General features: G+C 34.1%; 1 protein-coding gene across 1 annotated transcript in view; it reads left to right on the plus strand.

Moving 5' to 3' along the window:
* Positions 1–19,546, plus strand: part of TRDN (triadin) — a 203,019-nt gene that overhangs the window by 55,188 nt on the left and 128,285 nt on the right. Inside the window, exons 6-12 of the mRNA XM_090135836.1 lie at positions 870–920; positions 5,220–5,279; positions 7,702–7,761; positions 9,260–9,319; positions 11,290–11,349; positions 12,441–12,635; positions 17,168–17,227. Of these exons, the coding sequence (XP_089991962.1) occupies positions 870–920; positions 5,220–5,279; positions 7,702–7,761; positions 9,260–9,319; positions 11,290–11,349; positions 12,441–12,635; positions 17,168–17,227 (546 nt within the window). The remainder of the gene's footprint in view (positions 1–869; positions 921–5,219; positions 5,280–7,701; positions 7,762–9,259; positions 9,320–11,289; positions 11,350–12,440; positions 12,636–17,167; positions 17,228–19,546) is intronic.

Here is a 19,546-nt window from a genome sequence, read left to right on the forward strand (position 1 = left end):
ATTTTTCATTTTCTGTGTTATTGTGGTTTTGGCACAATAAGGACTATAGAAAAAATAACTATGAAGGTGTATAGCAGTAAGAACAATATCAATGTCACAGGTGAGAAATTTTATTTATAAGGGGTGGCATAGCAAGGACAGATAAATACTGTTATACTTTCTCTTCTAACAAGGCTGTTCTTAGCTAAGGGGTTTATGAAATGTGCTTTAGTATACAGTATGATTAAAATGAGTCTTCTCAGAAACTCTGATCTGTAACCCGGCAATTTTTATATGTGTTTGTAATTTGTGTACAGCACTGAGTCTATCTTTTGTCGTGAGTTGAAGTTACTGACTGAGAATCTGAGCTTTAAAAACCTAGAATATGTAGTGAAAACATTACCTTTGAATTAACTTTACCTTTGAAAGTTAATTTGTAAAATACAAAATACTAATCCTGGCAAGCAACTAGAGATAGTTAGAGAAAAATGCTGAATAAAAGCATGTTTTTTTTGTTTTTTTTTTCTGATTCATAACCAACATATGTTATTATGTAGCTGTTGCTGATGAGCATAACATATTCTTGATATTAAAAGCGCTACTACTGCTCAATTTAAATCAGAATGATTATTAAAGTAATTTACTCTTGTGATTTTTGTCTATATATTTTGTATGTGAGTGTATATATAGGCATATATAAATGAAAAATGATATATACACTGATAAATGAATTTTATTGTATATAATTAAGAATATGCAGATTATAAAGTCATAACCGTGCTATAATATTTGATCAATTAGCTATTTTATTGAAATAATTCATCTGATATTTTCTTGTGTTAAGATTACTTTAATATTCATGATTAAATTCTGCATTGCATTATTTTCAGAAATTCATAAAGAGAAAACAGAGAGACATGAAAAACGAACAACACCAAAAGGTAATTCTTTGACTATTTACCTACATACATGTGTGAAATATATGCTGTCTTTGCCAACTGCATGTGTTATCGTTATTATATTATAAAATAATCCAGAGAATGGTTGGCACAGGCTGTAAATAATGGAAACTTCATTTATGCCTTGGCATTAACAAATAGTGTCATTTTAAATTTGTGGGGTTATATTGCAAACTCAAATTCATAATAAAATTATCTTGTCCAAATCTATCCAGGACTCTTTTTATAGCAAAAGTGCTAGAAGATAGTGTGCAGACAAACTTTCTCTGGTGCAAAATACCTTTAATGTGTTGGGCAAGAAAGAAAATATATTTATAGACCAGTAGGTGCCATCCAAGTTAGACATAGTTAAGAGTGAGCAAGGTGTGTATGAAAGATAAGAAAAATCTCCATTATAAGAACCTACTTTTTTAGAGTGTCCTCTAACTGGCACTTTCAAAAAATCTATACAGGAGCTGGTTCAAACTGGTTTTCAAGGTCAGATAAACAAATATGTTTCCTGGAATATGTGCAGATTTTTTTGCGTAATGAAACCTCCTCTGGAAAGTATAGGCCAAATAAAATTTGATGAGCATCTCTCTCATGTACCAATGCTGTGCTCAGTAATGGCAGAAGAAAGTAACAGGAGTCTTATTAAAAGTAATGTGCATATACATACACTCTCCCTTACACAATTATATCCTTTATATAAACATATATTTTCCTCATAGGTTTTTATAGTATTTTACAACTCTAGTGGTAACTTTTCAGCTCTGTGCTAATCAGGGTCATGTGTAGTGCCTAGAGTCTCTTCCCAAGTACTTAATAAATCACGTAGTATGGAAATGAATTTTTTAGGATGCCACTGGGTTAGCCGAGTAATAACTAACTCAGATCTATTAGCAAAGATTCCTAGTTAGGGACTTTTCAAAATCTGTATTCTAAAAATACAGATGAAACTTCAGTCTTGACCAAAACAGTTTCTTGTGTACAGTATCGTCTATAGAGAAATGCTTTGCTTTACATGGAGGAATGTGACAAAGATAATCACAAAAATGTTATAAGATTCCAGAAAGACAGGCACTGAGTTGTCATCAGTTAAGTATCTTTTTGCAGTCTTGTAATGCTGTTTTAATTATATGCTGTACTGAAGCACAGGACAAATTTCTGTTGTTTCTAAAATTTCATAGAATCACAATATTTAGGGTTGAAAGTGTCCTTCAATAACATCTAGTTCCAACCACCCCGCAATAGGCATGGAAATAGTTCACTAGACAAGGTTGCTCAAAGCTCTCTCCAATCTGGTCTCGAAAATATTATATTTACATTTCACAGAATCATTGAATGGCTGGGGTTGGAAGGGATCTTTAAGATTATCTAGTTTCAATCACCCTGCTATAGGCAGGGACACTTCTCTCTATAGCAGGGTTGAGGGCAGCCTGGGGTAAAGCTCACACTGGAGGTATTTTGACCAGCATCAGTAGCTGGCAAAACTGAACCTCAGTTCAGATGGTGATAACAACCTCTGAGTTCTACATTTAAACCTAACTTTAAATCGAGGATTTCTGCAAGAGGGATAATGTTAGAGCCATCTAAGGTTACTTGGCTTCTGAATGAAAGCGTCTACACAGAGACTTAATGCTCTCTGACTAATGCATTGTAACTTCATTGTATGAGTCCATTTATCTTAACTTTTGTGAGTGCTGCTCTGCGGACAAGCACTTAGTTAGCTGGAACAAGCAATCTCCACTTTGAGCTCATTCCACTTATCACTTTTAGCCTTATACTAAGCAGTGGACAAAGACTTAGCTGGAAACTATTTTTACTTAGCTTAAGTGTGGAATCAGTTCCTCCTCATCTCTCCTTTTTGCACTTATTTTTTCTGAGGTCAGATATGTTATCCAATACCCTGTCTCAGACATTCTAATTAAGAAAAACAATCTAATTTCCCTTCACTATGTTTTCCATGTGGTGCTAAATCAAATATAATGTTAGGTGATTTAAATTTGGAAAACCCACATATATGCTACACTTCTTGTTTTAAATTTTGTGTGAAATAAGTAGCAAGATTCTTATGTGATTAAACTCAGAATATATTGTTAAATTGCCTTAAAATTTTCCATTATAAGTTCCTATTTTAGTTTATTTATAAATTTACCATACTTCAGTCATTGAGGATAAATTTTTTCTTGCTTGGCTTTTCGCCTCAGGCTGAATTTTCATTCAAACTCATGTAAAAATGTGTCAGCAATTTCCAGAATCTAGGTTAGTGAGCACTATGTTGGGGCATCGTATTTTTTTCAATGCTAATACCAGCCAATTCTGAGCTTATGTGTTTTGTTTGTTTGTTTGTTTGTTTTTGTTTTTGTCTTTTCAAGGAAGTCTAAGCAAATTTATTTAAGTTGTGGGAAAATTTCAGCTTAGACATTTGTTACAAAGACATATTTCATTCTTCTTATTTTTGTTTTCTAGGTGAATCCAGTATCCTATTAAGAAAAACAAAATATGTGATATTTTAATTGCAAAGTGTGTCATAAACCAAATAAAATGCTGAATTAAAGTAGAATGGACAGCTGTAGATTCAGCATTTTTCAGCTGAAGAGTGCTAGACTTAACTGATTTTAAAATGATTTTATATAGTTTCTCATATTTGTTATATATACAAAAATATTTTATTAACTCTAGTTTGTTTCTCAGAAACATCACCATATGGCCAACTTGGCTTATTTCTAATCCTGATGTAATTCTTCCATTTAACCTTTGAGGGCTTGAGAAATGGCATATGTTAAGCCATTTGCAAAAAAAGTAGATATCTAGGTAACTAAATCTGGAAAAAACTTATAGGCAATGAAGTGTTGTTTATGACAGAAGTTCCAGGATTATGTGTAAATCTGAACATAAAAGCATTTGGAAAGGGAAACAAAATTTAACAACCAAATACCATTGACTATCACAGAGCTATTTCAAAATTTTTTACTTGTCCCATCCAAAATTAACAACATGCTGGCTTGAAGAATTTGACGCAGTGGTTTCACTTGCTAGTATAGATATAAGATGTAACAGCATGCTATAATTTCTGCAAAAAAATCATAGCTTAAGACCTTCTGGATATAAGGAAAAAGCAATGTTTTTCTTAGGTATGGTATTAGATGTCCTAAAGTAATTGAATGAGCCATCCTGTCCTTCATGCAGTAGCATATTGCTTCTGTGTTCTTCACAGCCTGGCTTTTAGTGTGAATTAGCTGTCCACATTCCTTAAAGGTTTTGAAAAATTTCCTTGTAGTTTGTTTCTACGGTATTGCTAATTGTTATCAGCAATTATTTACCTATTATGACAGGGAATGTATTTCGATAATGCAAACACATGCAAAGACATAATGAAATTAGTGAAGTTTGGAATGATTTTTCCTAAAGACATGAACCTATATTTTAATGAGGAAATATTTAACCAAGAAAAAATATGTTTCACCCCTATTAAATTACATTTGCTGCCAAACTGGTGAAATGAGTGTATGCAAAAATATTACTATGTTTGTGTATAAAACTCTCAGTTGTTTTCTAACCAGGGTTATGTTTTCTGTGGTTTACTTGAGTACAAAATCTTAAGTATTGCAAAGAAAATAATTCCCCATTGAAATTGGCAAAAGCTCTAGTCTTTTAAAAGTGGAGTTTGACAAGGAATATGTTTATCTGAATTGTAAGATGTGTATTACAACCATGTCCATAAACATGGTCTAAAAGTTAAGTGGTCAGTAGAGTCCACAAGCATACCAATTTGCCTGCTTCTAGCGGGATGTGTACCTGATTGCTTTCAACAGCTGTTCCTTCTGAAATTACTTATTTATTAAAAGAGATGTATTCCTATTAATCCATCTTGTGGCTGAAGTAACATCTAAAAATAAAGAAAAAAAAGAGACGGAAAGCAATATGCTAGCCATTTACTGATAATAATAGAAAGCATTGCTGTCAAGAACTGAAAATAATTTCCTCCATCAGAAATCTTAGAGCCACTGTGCTTGTGTAATGGAACTAAAGCAAATATGAAAGTTGCTGAATAATTACATTTGTTGCCAAATCATGATCCAAATTCTAAAGACTTACAAGCACACATTTCTTTTGCTCCTGGAATTAAATATTGACACTGAGAAGATCTATACAAGATCCAGTGTCTGTTACTCAGAGATAAAATTCATTTTTTGCTTTTACAAAAATTTTCTTCAATTACTTTTGTAGAATAAAATGTGTTCATAATACCAGGAGACTACAGATTTACCATTTAATTTCCCGTTTTTATGTTTCTAGTAATTCACAGAGAAAAGCCTCAAAAACAAGAAAGAAATGAAAGGAAGGAACATTTGAAAGGTAGGTATTTAACACTTGATCTTTTTTTCTTTTTATCAAAGTCTCAAAACTGTCAGATTTGTTGACTCTTAGGCCTTTCTGTAAATCCCAATTATGTTTAAGAGTGGAGAAGGTTCTGTAGAAGCCTGATGGAAAGAGAATGACGATTTTAAAGGCACTTTGGATTCAGCACTCTGCAGAAAATCTAAAATTATATTCATAAATTAATAAGTTTTTACTGTATTATTTACTTGTGTAAAATATGCCCAAACCATAAACAGGTGCCTTTTATTCTTATTGAATAAATCCAAGAAAAATATATATTTTTTAGGCATAATTCTGAGCAAAGTGTAGTGCCTAAATCACAACATAAACACAACATGAGGGCTGCTTTTAATAAATTTGTTTTTCCCAAACTCATTTTGGAGGTAATAAAGGGAAAGCATTAGAGAGAATGTGTTGGTTTGCTGTTAGTGAATGCCAGTATTCTGCCGAAGCCTGCCTACTTGTCAAAACACTACAAGGTTTCTGTGAACATGACTTTTACATAAAACTTTGATTAATGAAGTGCCCGACTGGAGGAAAAAACCCATTTTAGAAGAACAAATAGCCATAAAGAATCATCCAAAATAAGGAAAGACTAATAAGATCTAGCCGCTGCTAAATTATTTCAGAAAAAAGAAGAAAACTCTCACAACAAAAGCGAATATGTGCTTGACTAGATCTCTCTACTCGTCTCCAATTGGAGCTTTTCTATTGTATATAAATAATTCAAACTATCAAGAGTTAGAAAGTCTGACTAGAGGTTAATGACAGGCACATAACTTCAGGTGTCTATTAGAGTGAATATTTATTACTAAAAATGGAATAGTTGTAACGAAAGAACATTTTTTCTGAGATTTGGCAAAATGACAGATCAAAGACTATCATGTCTCATATTACAACATGAATGTGCCATTGACTTTTTTTTTTTTTTTTTTTTGGTAAAAAATGAGAAATTCTTTGATTTCCTTTGAATGAAAAGAAAATTTAATGTTTCAAAATGCTTCAATGGGCAGGGAAAAATGCTCAGAGACCCTGAGCAAATGAAGAAGAAGGATTTTTAAGGCTTCTCCCAATTTTTATGATTTCTTAGTTTTGTCTACTGAACTATTGCTACAATTACTCCAATAATGCTACTGTGGATAGAGATATTCTGCATTTTCTATACTAAGGAAGATTGGTTTAGTTGGTACATTTCATATTAAAATTATGACTGTAGATATGTGTCTTTCTAAGGCTCTTTTTTTTTTTAGAATGCCTGGAGGAACCCAAAATTTTCACTGAATCCCTGTATTTTTCTATTTTTCATACATTCTCTTTTCAAGATTAGCATATGGAGAGAGTAAATAACATTCTAGTCTAATTTCTAGTTAACTTCTCCTTAGTTTAAAGAGAAGAAGAAAAGTTATCTAATGACACAGAGAATAAATTGCTGCCCTTAAAAATGACTCAGTTGGCTATGTCAGGAATTCATTCTGAGGTATTCCATCACTAAAAAAACATGAGAGCGAGTGTTCCCTGCTCTTCTTTTTTTTCCAGTCAGACATGAAATTCAAGCTACTGTTAAAGATCTTCCTTATTTGCTCATGTTTGGCCAAGGAGTTTTACTTGACTGGGATGAAATCCCCACAGGAGATATAATTAAAGCCAGCCTGCATTTTCATGGCTGATTTTTCTGAAGTGCTCTTAAATCCTCATGCTTATTTTCCATTGTCTTGAAAATTGCTGTTTGAAATTCTAAGAAAGGTGAGTGGGAAATATTATGTGATTGACTGAATATCACAATGCAGTTTCCACTGTCAAAATGTTAGTGTTGTCTTTGCACATACTGGGCAGCTAATTATGGCTTTGGGTTCATCATTTGTCAGCAGATGATCTCAGCTAGTGTTACTAGCTATCCATATCTATTGCTAGCTATCCATATCCATTGCTAGTTATCCATCCCAAGCCAGCTGGCATGTGACAAAAGTGCCATTTGTGCATGTGGCACTCTAATGCTCCAAGATTGATTCCAGAGTTTTATGAGACTCTGCCTGACAGAAAATGGAGTGGTCCATATGATGTACTGCTTCTAGTGCGGGCAGCAGCATTTAGTATGAGCTCTGTCTTTGTCCTTGACAGTTTTCTGAAAAACAGTCTTCAGGAACAGACAGACAATTGCAAAAGTTGTTCATACTGTAGAAAACAGTTGGGGAATGTAACTATGATTTGGAAGCAGTAACTTAGCTATTGTTGCCTAACAATAACCATGTATGGTGTATGCTGTGCAGATATGCATAGGATAACACAGTAATAACACAACTTGTCATTTCATCTCAAATGACTTAACTTGGCATAATTACTTTTTATTCTTAAGTTTCTTGTTCAACTTTTTTATATGAAAACTTTTCTTCTTTTCTAGTGACACACAAAGACAGATCAGAAAAACAAGAAAAACCTGAAAAAAGGGAGAGACACAGAGGTAAAGATTTAATGTTAGGATTCATATTTTGTGGTAACCCAGGAATAATTTTCTACTTCACCTCTATACATGTATCTTTGCAATTGGAAAAAATATGATAGAACTTTTAGTAGAAATCATGACGTTGTGTAAGGGTTTGCAAACATATGGACTGACAAGAATGTTGCATACCTCATGCATGTTTTTTGTTTGCTTTGTCTGTTTTACTTAGGTTCTTTTCTTTGTCTTGTTTTTTTCTTTGTGTGTGTATGTGTATTGTTGGTTGGTTTTTTTTCTTGCTTTTTTTCAGAGAGAGAGAAATAATATATTTTATACTCTGGTTTACTATAATTTCTCAGTAATCTCTGAGTATTTCCAGCATTCACAGTAAATATGGTTTCTAAGACAATATGGTAATCCATGAAAAACCTCTAACATCAAAAGAGAAAACGTAAACAAATGTAATGAAGCAAGCCATGTGGGGAATAAATAAAGACACAAACAAGAAAATAGCAACAAACAAACATTTTAATTACAATACTGACTTGACCTATTTCATAGTCATTGAAATGACCAGAACTGATATTTTTATCAGTGAAGCATTTATCTTCAACAATAAAATGACATCTAGCATTTATTTATCTTCAACAATTCTAAGTTTCATTTGAAACATCGTCACAAGCCTGGAAGATAAATAACAATGCTCACGCATACATTTCTGTGTTCTCAGTACAAACTCATATGCCAGAGTCAAACAACTAGCTGAATGTTTTTACACATCTCGTCCTTGTAGGGTACGTCAGTGAATAAGAATGTGTATAGTTATCAGTTCTGGGCACCTGTGAATAGGTTACTGTGTAAACATAAACTAACAAAAAATTATAAAGTCAGATCCCACACTGGAAAATATTTCGAAATATGCACCACTAAATGACTACTGCACAACTCAGGTGTATTTTAACCAGAAAACTTGTCACTTTAGTGTACTTTATTTCAATTTGTGAAGTGGAAATTAAAAGCAAACAAGAAGCCCCAAAGAGCATTAGTTATAATGCCATTGCAATTAGATTTGTAATTAATTATAGTGTTCAACCATTCATGGCTGAAAAAACTGTTAGTTATTACTTGGAGTTCAGAAAGTCCTTCAGAAAGAAATACCCAACAAAGTAATAAACAAGAAAGCTCAAAAATAAGAATGAACCAAAGTATACAATTACAAAAAAAAAAAAAAAGTAAACAAAAATATGCACAACTCTTCCTGGCTACTTTCTGTCATTGGATTACAGTTGTGCTAGAAAGTCTCTTCTTCCCCCAGCCAACAAAAAACCTCAAAGGTACTACATGAATCTTTGACAATTCCGACTGTGTGTTTTGACACCACCAGCAGACAGCTGCAGCTGATTTAGTCTTTCTGGTTAACAATGGTGCCTAGGTGGTTCTTAATCCTCTTCTTTTTCTCACTCATTTGCAAAACTTCTCTTTTTTAACATCAGTTAATATTGCTGTTACTTATTTCTAGCAATCCACAGAGAGAAATCTGAAAAGCCAGAAAAGCATGAAAAAAAAGCACCTTCTAAAGGTAACAATGATTGTTACTGGATATTGTACAATTTTAGATTGTTATCACTTATGTAGTTGGGGAACATGTGAAGATGAGACGTAATGTTTAAAACTGTTTTAGTCCCCACAATACAGTCTTTGGCAGCTCTCACTTCTACTTGTGCAGATCTTAATCAAACTCTAAGTGAAGTCTACAGTGTATATTTCTTGCTTAGTTCTCTTGTTTAGATGCACAGAGCTAATCAGTCTGGGGGATTTAAAAATACAATCAGCTTTTCCCATGCTCCCATTTTTCAAGACTAATATTTATTGTTGCTTGGTATTTGAATTTTTTTGCTCTTTGCTTAATTTTAGTCAGTCAAACCACAAAAAAATATAATACAGTGTATCTTAGTATCAGCCTTTTATGGAATTTGATGATTTTTATGGCAATCTGATGATAATGGGAAACATGAAATTATTAGGTGTGATTTTAATCTGTCCAGAGAATAGAGACTCAAATGTTAAAACTTTAGGTGGCAGTGAAGAGAGAGTAACTGTAATCACATAAAGACTTAAAAGACTCTGAAAAATAACAGTCATGTGGAAATAAGGATACTCAAGGGAACAGATATTCCAGAAAAGATTTGCAGCTACTTCCCCTGTTGTCAGGAGATTTTTTTTCTATGCCCAATAAAAAAGATCCCTTCGAACACTGTTAAATATTCCAGAAAATTTCAGTAATATTGTCAACGGTTTTACAGGCTGGTTCAGCCCAGTTCTGTGACTAGTGGGCAGAGGGATTCATGAATCCACACCTCTGGAAAGGGGAAGCAAGGGGACCCCAAATAGTTAAAAACAGTGGCAACGATCTGAGGAGAAACAAACTACTTTACTACATCTGGTATTGGAATGGAAGAAAGCACACTATAATACAATATAATTAGAATTGAAACTAACAAATCAAATATAATGAGAGAGAGTGTCTGAAAGGTGGAAAGGCCTCAACATAGCGCAGAGGTGAGACGCGCAGTCAGGTCAAGCAGCAGGGATGAGAGAGAGCCGAAAAAAGTGCAGGTCAGGTGATCTACCAAGTCTTATACCCCCTTTCTGAATGCAATGTCCTCTGGGGTATATAGCTCTTCTTCTCTTCTGGACAGATACCTGGAACTGGAGCATTAACTTTTTAATTTCCAGTGCACTAAATGATATTATGATGTGGAATACTGATAACCAAAAATCATAAAACCATGACAAATATGAATTATATTTAAAGAGATCTTCTAAGAGTGAATTTAAAAATAAAAATAGAAATAAAAATAAAGAAAAAAAATAAAGAAAAATATCAGTCATAGGACATATAGGTAGCAATTCCAAGCTGGAATTCAGTTAGGGTGGTATCATTTGCAAGAGGGATAATTAACTGTCAAGCCTATTTTGTATATCTGAATAGCAAATACAAGAGGAAAGATAGAAGTCTCTTCATAATGTTTTGACTGCCTTTCTGGGACATCCACTGTGTAAACACATTTACTTCCTTGTGCAGACATAAACTCTCTCCGATATAGCTCTGAAGTGAGCACCAACCTTTGTGGCTGTGTTCACAGCAAATCCAAGCTAAGAAACCCCTTTTTCTGTCAAAATAGTCAGACTAGTGTAGTCACACAGATTACTATTGGCTTTAGCACAGACAGAACAAGCCTATATCTACTCAGAGCTCGTGCAGAGCAAGTTTATAACATTTGGAATATACAATACAAACATTCTGTAAAAATCTTCATTTCTGTGTAATTGCAATGTCTCCTGCTTAGGTGATTCTCAGCAGATATTTTGAAGATTTTAACCTTGTGAACCTGAGAAAAAAGAAGAATTTTACAAAAAAAATGTATATAATATGAGTCATGAAGAAATGTGAAACTTTCAGGAAAGCTGTATTTTAACAATTGTTTTCTCTTTTTTTTTTTTTTTTAATTTTTAATTTTCCTAATATACAACTGTACTCATTTCTAGTAATTCAGAAACACAAACTTGAAAGACATGAAAGAACTGAAAAGAAACCTCCTCCCAAAGGTATTTATTTATACTTTTTTTTTCACTGAAGTTTACTTCAAAATTTGTAAACTTTATTTAATTGGAGTAAATAATAGAATATATATGAAAAATCATCTACATTACACTAAAATTTGAATGAATTAAAACATCTTAAGAGCAACCAGAGGTTAGTTCTATGCATAAACCATTTTAATACCTGTTGAAATTTCAATGACTGAAATCCAAAGAATCAAGGAGTGTTGAGTTGGAAGGGATCTCAAATATCTAGTTTCAAATCTCTTGTGATGGGCAAGGTCGCCACCCACTAGATCAGTCTGCCCAGGGCCCCATCCCACCTGGTCTTGAATGGTGCATCCACAGCTTCTCTGGACAAGCTGTGCCACTTCCACATGACTCTATGAGTAAACAGTTTCCTTCTAACATATAACCTTAGCCTCTCCTCTTTTAGTTTAAAACCATTCCTTTTTGACCTATCACTATCTGCCCAAGTAAAGCGTCACTCTCCATCTTTATATACTAAAAGGCCACTGGAAGGTATGTAAGATATTTGGAAACCCCTTCACTCTGCTGCAGGGCACATTATGAATAGTCCTGCCTCAGACCAAATACCCAGACATGGGTATTTGGTCAATGAAAGACTCAAAAACACAAGACTCCTTGATCAGAAACCTAGAGCTAATCCAAAAAAAGCTACAGTAAGCATTAAAAAAAAAAAAGCCTTACAAATAACCATACTTTAAATGAACCACTCCAACTTCTTATGGCAGGGTTTCACTCTGAACTCCGTAGTTAGTCAGATTTAACCCGGTAGTACTTACTGTATTTGTTTGCTTTATGATCGATATTTGTTCCCCTACTTTATAGCATAAAAATTACTATATTGTCATGAGGCTATTTTTATTTACTATTACAGGACTAAAATAAAAAAAATGTTCACATATAGTATTTCTGTCTAAATCTGTTTGGCTTTGAGGAATTATAGTTTTCATCAGATCTGAACAATATGTTGATGAAAAATATTCATTAATAACTATACAACACAAGATAAAATGTTATTATTATTCTGGGGGAAAAGAATGACAGTGAAATTTTGTCTTGATTACTTGCAGAGGAGAAGAAAGTAAAGAGCACCAAAGTGGAAACAAAAGTTAAAAAGGAAGTGAAGGATGGAAAAGGAGAAGCAAAGATGACTGAGAAGATCAAGCAGACAGAGACTAAAACAACAGAAGTTGGGTTAATAAAGGCCAAACCGAAATTCAAAGAGGAGAAAGCTCTTCAGACTCTTACTAAATCGGAAAAGAAAGGTAAACAGTATGAGGAGGAAACAGATGAAGATCTTAAAAAAGTAGTAGAAAAAAAGGAGAAAGAAGGAAGTTAGAACTGGCGAGGACCAAAATCCACCCATGAAAAAGAAAAGAGCAAAACAAATTCCAGCTGAATCTCAGGTTGTTAGATGGAAACTATCAAGAATAAAATAAGTTTAATTCAAATAACTGTTTTTTCATGGCTAAAGATTCATTTTCAGTTTGAATCTTCCTTTACCAAGGACCAATGTCTCCAGTAGGCTGGAGTCTTCATAGATTTGCTCAGTAGAATGTTATCTAGTACACTGCAAGTAAATTTACTTTGAAAAATACCAACTGCCCAAAAATCTGTTTAAAATTCTGTTTATTTTCTCTATCTTCATATGTCCTCATTAACAATTATAAAAGTGGCAGCAAATGAAAGAATGTGTAATCATTTGTATAGCATCAGAGTATGTGAGACATTGCCATGTACTGTATGACATAATTATATGCCTGCCTGATGTTATTTGATGTGATTGCGTTCCAAATTTCTCCTAAAAAGGAAAGAAATGCCATTTCCTTGATGAAAGGAAGAAATTAAATTATAAAATAAGGAATCAACATGCATCAACACAAAATGCAGCTGTTAGTTATATGCTCCTCTTTCTCAGAGTCAGCCTCGGATGTTGCACTCCCAAGTCACTATAAATGCTCTGTCCCTCAATATCCCTCTGACTATTCCAGTGAATTAGATACAACTTTGTATGAATGAAGTAGAAGCTGGATTTCTGTAAGAATTGCCACAGCAGACGCAGGATTATTCTGACATTAATAGAGTTAGCTCTGCATTGCACAGCACACCTATCATCTGATGATTTCAACTGATAACCACAAATAAGTTATTATGGCTGAGCATCAGAACAGCTATTGCTGCACAGCCATCCCTGCCTGAATGTCTGAATCTAAAGAGGCAGATCCTCTAAGAAGAGGATATGTCATAGTCATAAGTTCTGGACGCCTTAGGGGTTGTTTAAATTTTGTATTTCTAGAAATCTGAAAGGGGAGTTTTTGAGACATAGCCCCCTTTCTGACATGTGTAGTATATTGAGAGGGTATTATTTTATACAATTTTAACAAATAAATGTATTTTAGTTAACTCTGGTTTTCACTTGAAATACTGGAGCCTTTGAGGTATAAAATCAAAGTAGCATCATTCATGATGTTCTGATGAAAGGGAAAGTCCAGCAAACTGTTGAGTTGCTCTTGAGAGGTGCAAACCTCTTTTAATTTATGTTAGCTATGGCAAAGTTTTGGTAAACAGTGGAATTCACTTTGTACTGTTCAGGTTAAAGCTCTCAAAAAGCAACAGTTGTGCAGATGAGGCACTTTACTCCCTTGATAGAAAATGTGTTTAAAGTGAGTTGGGGTTAAAGAGAGCAATAGATAGAGGTGGGGTGTGATTTGTTTTTGTTTTTGTTTTTGTTTTTGTTTTCGTTTTTGTTTTTTGTTTAACTGATAAAAATTAGGAAAATGATCAGTTTTAACATCAAACATTAACATATCACTTTGTAAGTCTGCTTTAGATTGTGACCCCAGAAACTGTGCACTGAACCACAGCAGGTGGAAGTGGAAATGAGCAGCTGGAGCATAGAAAGAAAGGAGTCTCTTAACCTGCCCTTATCACTGGAGATAAAGTCACACACATTCAGTGAATGCTGCCTCTTTCACTTCTGTTCCTTTCACCGCAAACTGCTGCTACCCAACCAGATACTCTCAGAAAATTCAGATCTATATTTCAGACTCACTGTGGCCCATAATGATCATAATTTAAAATGCTTTAGCCAATGTTCCCTGATCCTTCAGTTCCGTACTTTTCCTTGCTCAAGGGAGTGGTTTTGCCAGCATTTCCTGGAAGACTGTAAAAAGAATTACAGTAAACACAAGGAGTTGTTATGATGCTCCCACTGTTATATCATTCCTCAATAAAATTAATATTAAAAAAGATAGTCCATTTCCCAGGGTAAATCCGGTGAGGTCAAGTGACAAAAGAATACCTGTGACTGTTTTTATTAATAAGAATTTAGTTCCAAACATTGAGATGAACTTTCAATCATCGGGTGAATATCTGTACCACCACGATAGACTTACAAGGTTAAAACTATCATGTGAAATTCTCATCTGAGCAGGAGAGTTTAAATTGAAATTAATTTTTAGCCATGGAGTGTTGTTTGGAGAATCGTACTCATTTAAAATTCCCAATGTTTCAGTCTTTGCCAGTTGGCAGAATTGGACTTCAGTAGAATGTTACTGTGCACCTTATTATTTCATATACAGTAGAAATACTATTTGTGTTATTCAGTTTAGAATTCTGCCTTCAGTTTTTTTTACATTTTTCAGGAGTTGAGTTACTAAAAAGATACTATGAACATAAGATTAATACACAATCTTTCTTTTTAGGTGTGGTCAAAACTGTCACTACTTTTTTATGTTTATTCAGAAAAATAATGCTTTTATGTTTATCACAGAAAAAAAATGTCTATTTTGATCCTTGTTTGTATTACTATCATTAAAAAACATATTATTTTAGTATCAAGGAAACTGTGTGAGCTGCTAAGTCCCTCAGGCTATGTCTGTATCATAACTTAAATAGATTCAGCACAAGCTTGTGCTCTGTCCTGTGACAATCCGTACAACTTATGTGCCCTGACAGTTTAGTCCCGTTGCCATTTAGCAGTCTCTTATACAATGCCTGGAAATAATCCAGAGGCTCTTCCAAATTGGCAGCATGGATAAAGATGGACAGCCTCTTCTAGCAAAACAGGGGTAAAAAAATTCAGATTTCTGGGCATGAGCTGTGCCCTGCCATTTTCTCACGGGGCTAAACAATTAACTTTGGTCTATTTTATATATTTATACAGACATAAGCTGATTGACTAACTCACTGAGGTCCTATTTCCAAGCATGTTGAAGTCAGTAAGCTGACTTCAGATGGGCTTACTGAGAATACTTTTTTCTGCTTCTACTTTCCTCTATCACCTACCCCCTCTCTGTGACAGAAAATTAGCACATAGGCTTAGTACAGATATTGCAGCCAAAATGTTCAGATTCCTTAAGGATGGAATCCAAGACTAGAGCTGACCAAAATGATAAATTTGAATTCCTAAATACAAAATCAGAAACTATTATGAATAGTCATTAAAAGTTTTAAAAGCACTCATGGACTTGTGTATGTTCTGGCAAGTTCGGCCCAAGTCCTTCAATTCTAACTAGAAACCTTTCACCCCTGGCACTTTAGTAATAGGAAACAGTTGCATGGGCTCTAATGGACTAGTAGAAACAATTGGTTTAACTACTATTGGTGCTCTAGTAAACTCTGTAAGAAAGTAAATAATAAAATTTTACATTCCTAAGAATATGATTTCTTTTTTATTATTATTATCTTTTTACATTTAAAACATTTCAAAGTCCGTATAATACTGTTTTGAAGACAACAAAGAGAGGAGTTATAGGTGCGTAGGAATGAGATGCAACTGGAGATGGAGAATGTAGCTTATGTAACCTTACGTTGTAAGTATGGGGTAACCGTAGAGGACAGACAGATTAATTTGCTCAGCCCCTTTACTCGGAGGCTGTTGTAAACTAACACAGATAACCAATGCTGGTATTTGATCATCATCATTAACACAGGAAGATAGTGTCCCCTGTAGTCCATTGGGACATGTTTTTCCAGCCAACTGGAGAGTTCAGCAAAAATATTGTAATTCGTTTGCACTCAGTTATAAAAAAAATTCTTAATCTTAGCAATTTTGATCAAAAAGAAATCAGTAGACAATCAACATTTCTGAATTCTGAGTTTCATGTAGATACAGAAGCATACATTTTTGAATAGCAGAGTTGTACTATTTATAACCAAATTTAATATATGCATTATATATGTCTATGTAAAGACATATGTAAAGATTAGTGTTTGGAAAAGAATTATGTAGTGAAATGATAAAATTCAGTTGAAAATCTCATTGCTGCAAAAGTGTAAGTACACAGAGTTCTTTTTATATTCCCATTCAATAAGCTTACATATTGATTATACTGTTAACACACTATTAACAAAATACTGTGATTTAAAAGTTTATTGAATTTTGCTATTGTCTTATTGAGACGATATAAAATGGATTTGCATGGATATGAAATATTCTTTGGACCATAAAGTAGTTTGGATCATGCCTCTGTGGGAACAAGGTAGTGCATTGCTGAACTGGTCCACACATTGAAGGCCAGAAAGAAGAGGTAGTGGCACTGAGGTAGCTCTTAAGTACTTGACTGGGTGGTTCACTGTTATATCTGTACAAGAAATTGTCTCTTTCTGAAAATGTGTAGAAGTCAAGTCCAGGGGAAAAAAAAAAAAACAAAAAAACCCCCACAAAATAAGTAAGAATAAGTAAAAATATCCCCCAAGTGAGTCTTTACATTGCCAAACTTTATCTTCATCATTAAGTAAAACAACAGTTTAATTTGCTTTCTTCATTACTCTTTTTTCCTCTTTCATCTGTTAGATCAATATGCATTCTGTCGCTATGTGATTGACATGTTTGCGCACGGGGATTTTTATCCAGGTACTTTCCTACATCATTGAACTCCTAATATTCTTCTGTTTTCCTGAGAATTTCTGCTTCTTTATGCATTGAAAGTGTGATTTGTGTTGCTGAAAAATCTCACAAGTGCAAAAAAGATTGTGCAAATAGTTTTAATAAAGCATAAGATCTAATGGCTGTCTTATTAAAGCTTTTAATTTTCTGTCTACTATGCATGACTTAAAAGTAAGGTTATGTTAAAAATAGAGTCAAATGAAGACTGTAGAAATTGCTAAGATATTCCATGCTTTTTGTGTGTGTGTGTGTGTGTCTGAAATACAAGAGAAAGGAGCTTATTGTTAATAGCTTATTGCTTTTTTTTTTGCCCTGCAAATAGTAAACCTTAACTCCAAAATGCTTCTAGAAGTGAACTATTGTTGCTCTTAGTACATAAAATATCTTAGCTGAGCAATCACCTCTGTGCTTTATCTTCCCCCTTTCCACATCTCCATGCTTATCTGTTCTAATACACAAAGATCTTAGGCAGATAAGTAGCTAAAGCAACTGGGCATGACTGAGTACTGTCTCATAATGTTAGATCAATTCAGTTTGCCCAGGCAGTTCAATCTGAACTCATAATGGAAGTCATCCAACACAACAGAATATGATAGAAAGGACATAATCCTAGAAATTAAAAGTAATGATATTTATGAAAATCAGGGATGAAATATGAAGGTACATCGTAAGCATTAGAAGCTTTGTTTTGTCATATTTGAATAAGAAGGTCTCCACTGGTACTCATCTGAAAAGTCTGTGTTTCCTTATCTCTACTTTGTACCTTTGCTCTTCTCTTGGTATGTTCTGGTATGGTTAAAGCTAGGATACCCTAAGGATGTAGCTGAGAAACACATTCTCTCAAAATGGGGAGAGGGAGGACACAGTTATTTGTGGAGAGAAAATGAATAACCTGGGTATTTTAAAGGGAGAATGATGGTTTGGCCTTTTCTCAAAGAATGACGTGGAGAGAGTCATGGTTGCATTAAAAGAGAGAAAAATATATCACGTCTGGGTTTTTTAAAGACAGTTAGCTATGAATAGATGGACCGATCATCTAGCCTCAGATTGTGAGAAATATAAGAAAACGTTCCAGAGACCTTCAGTTTTGCTTTAATTTACAAAATAACATCCTGTACCAGACATGACTCACCCAGTCTCTAGTTTTGTGCAGCTGTATCATTAATAAAACACAATGTGAAGAGATCTGTGGAGCTCTTCAGGATCTCTCTTGGAGTTCTCTTGATTTCTGAAAGCAGCTTTGACAAGTGTCAGAGCTGTTTCTCCAACCAGCTTCCTGGGCTATTTGGCACTCTACTAAGGCAGAGCAGACCTATTGTGAGAAGGGCATTTTGGAGAAGATTGCTTTCCAGTTTTTACCTTTCCAGACACAAGAAAACTGGAATGACCATGAAGGGAAGTATGGAGATAGACAGGGGTGTCTGTAGTGAGTTGAATTTCAGAAGATAAAATACACAACTGCCTACTCTTTTTTCCCAGTATTTGCTGTGTGCCACTCCACCATGCTATGACAGAGCTGTGTTGAGAAATCACAGAATAAACATAGAATAATAAATATTCAGTGGTCATTGGATGGTCAGTTACCTTTACAGGTAAACAAAAATAGGGACAACTTGAGGCCCCAGAAAGCAAGAACAAATCATAGAGGTGCTAATATTATCTGATTTGTAGGAAAAGGGTAGCTCCTCAGCTTCGGATCTCCAAAAGTCTAGCAGTGACTCCACCCGTGAAACAGATGATTTTTGATTTACTAAGTCATTTGTTATATGAAAAGTTAAATGTTGTGAACGGTTGCTGTGGAAAATCACGGCATATATTTGTGAAAGTTAAGATAAAGTATCGCCTTCATAACCAGATTTAGTCAATTCACACTCTTTGAGAAACAGTGTTGAAAAATCCAGACCACATTTCTGAGAAGCAAGGTAAAGGCCCAGTATGCTTAGTTTTGTGCTATTTACAGAAATTGTTGAATGCTACTGAACATTTACTGTTTGCTACTGCTTTTCATGTGTAATGTGCCCATTATACGCTGGCCTTTGTGAACTGAATTATGATAATTCATTTTCTTGTATAGATCTGATATATTTCATCCTTTCTTTGGTTTATATATGAAATGCTAAATTACTTTGTCCAAACATAGAAATGCAAGGGCAGTTCATTTAAGGAATTTTATTACAGTCAACTTGATACCTCAATACTTTAAAATCAGGAATCATGTGTCAATCCCAATATTACAGTTTGTGAAAGAGAACAAAAAAATGGAAAATTTCTTCATGTAAATGTACT

This window comes from Phasianus colchicus, chromosome 2, assembly GCF_987193195.1.
Source record: "Phasianus colchicus chromosome 2, bPhaCol1.hap1.1, whole genome shotgun sequence".
Lineage (NCBI taxonomy): Eukaryota > Metazoa > Chordata > Aves > Galliformes > Phasianidae > Phasianus > Phasianus colchicus.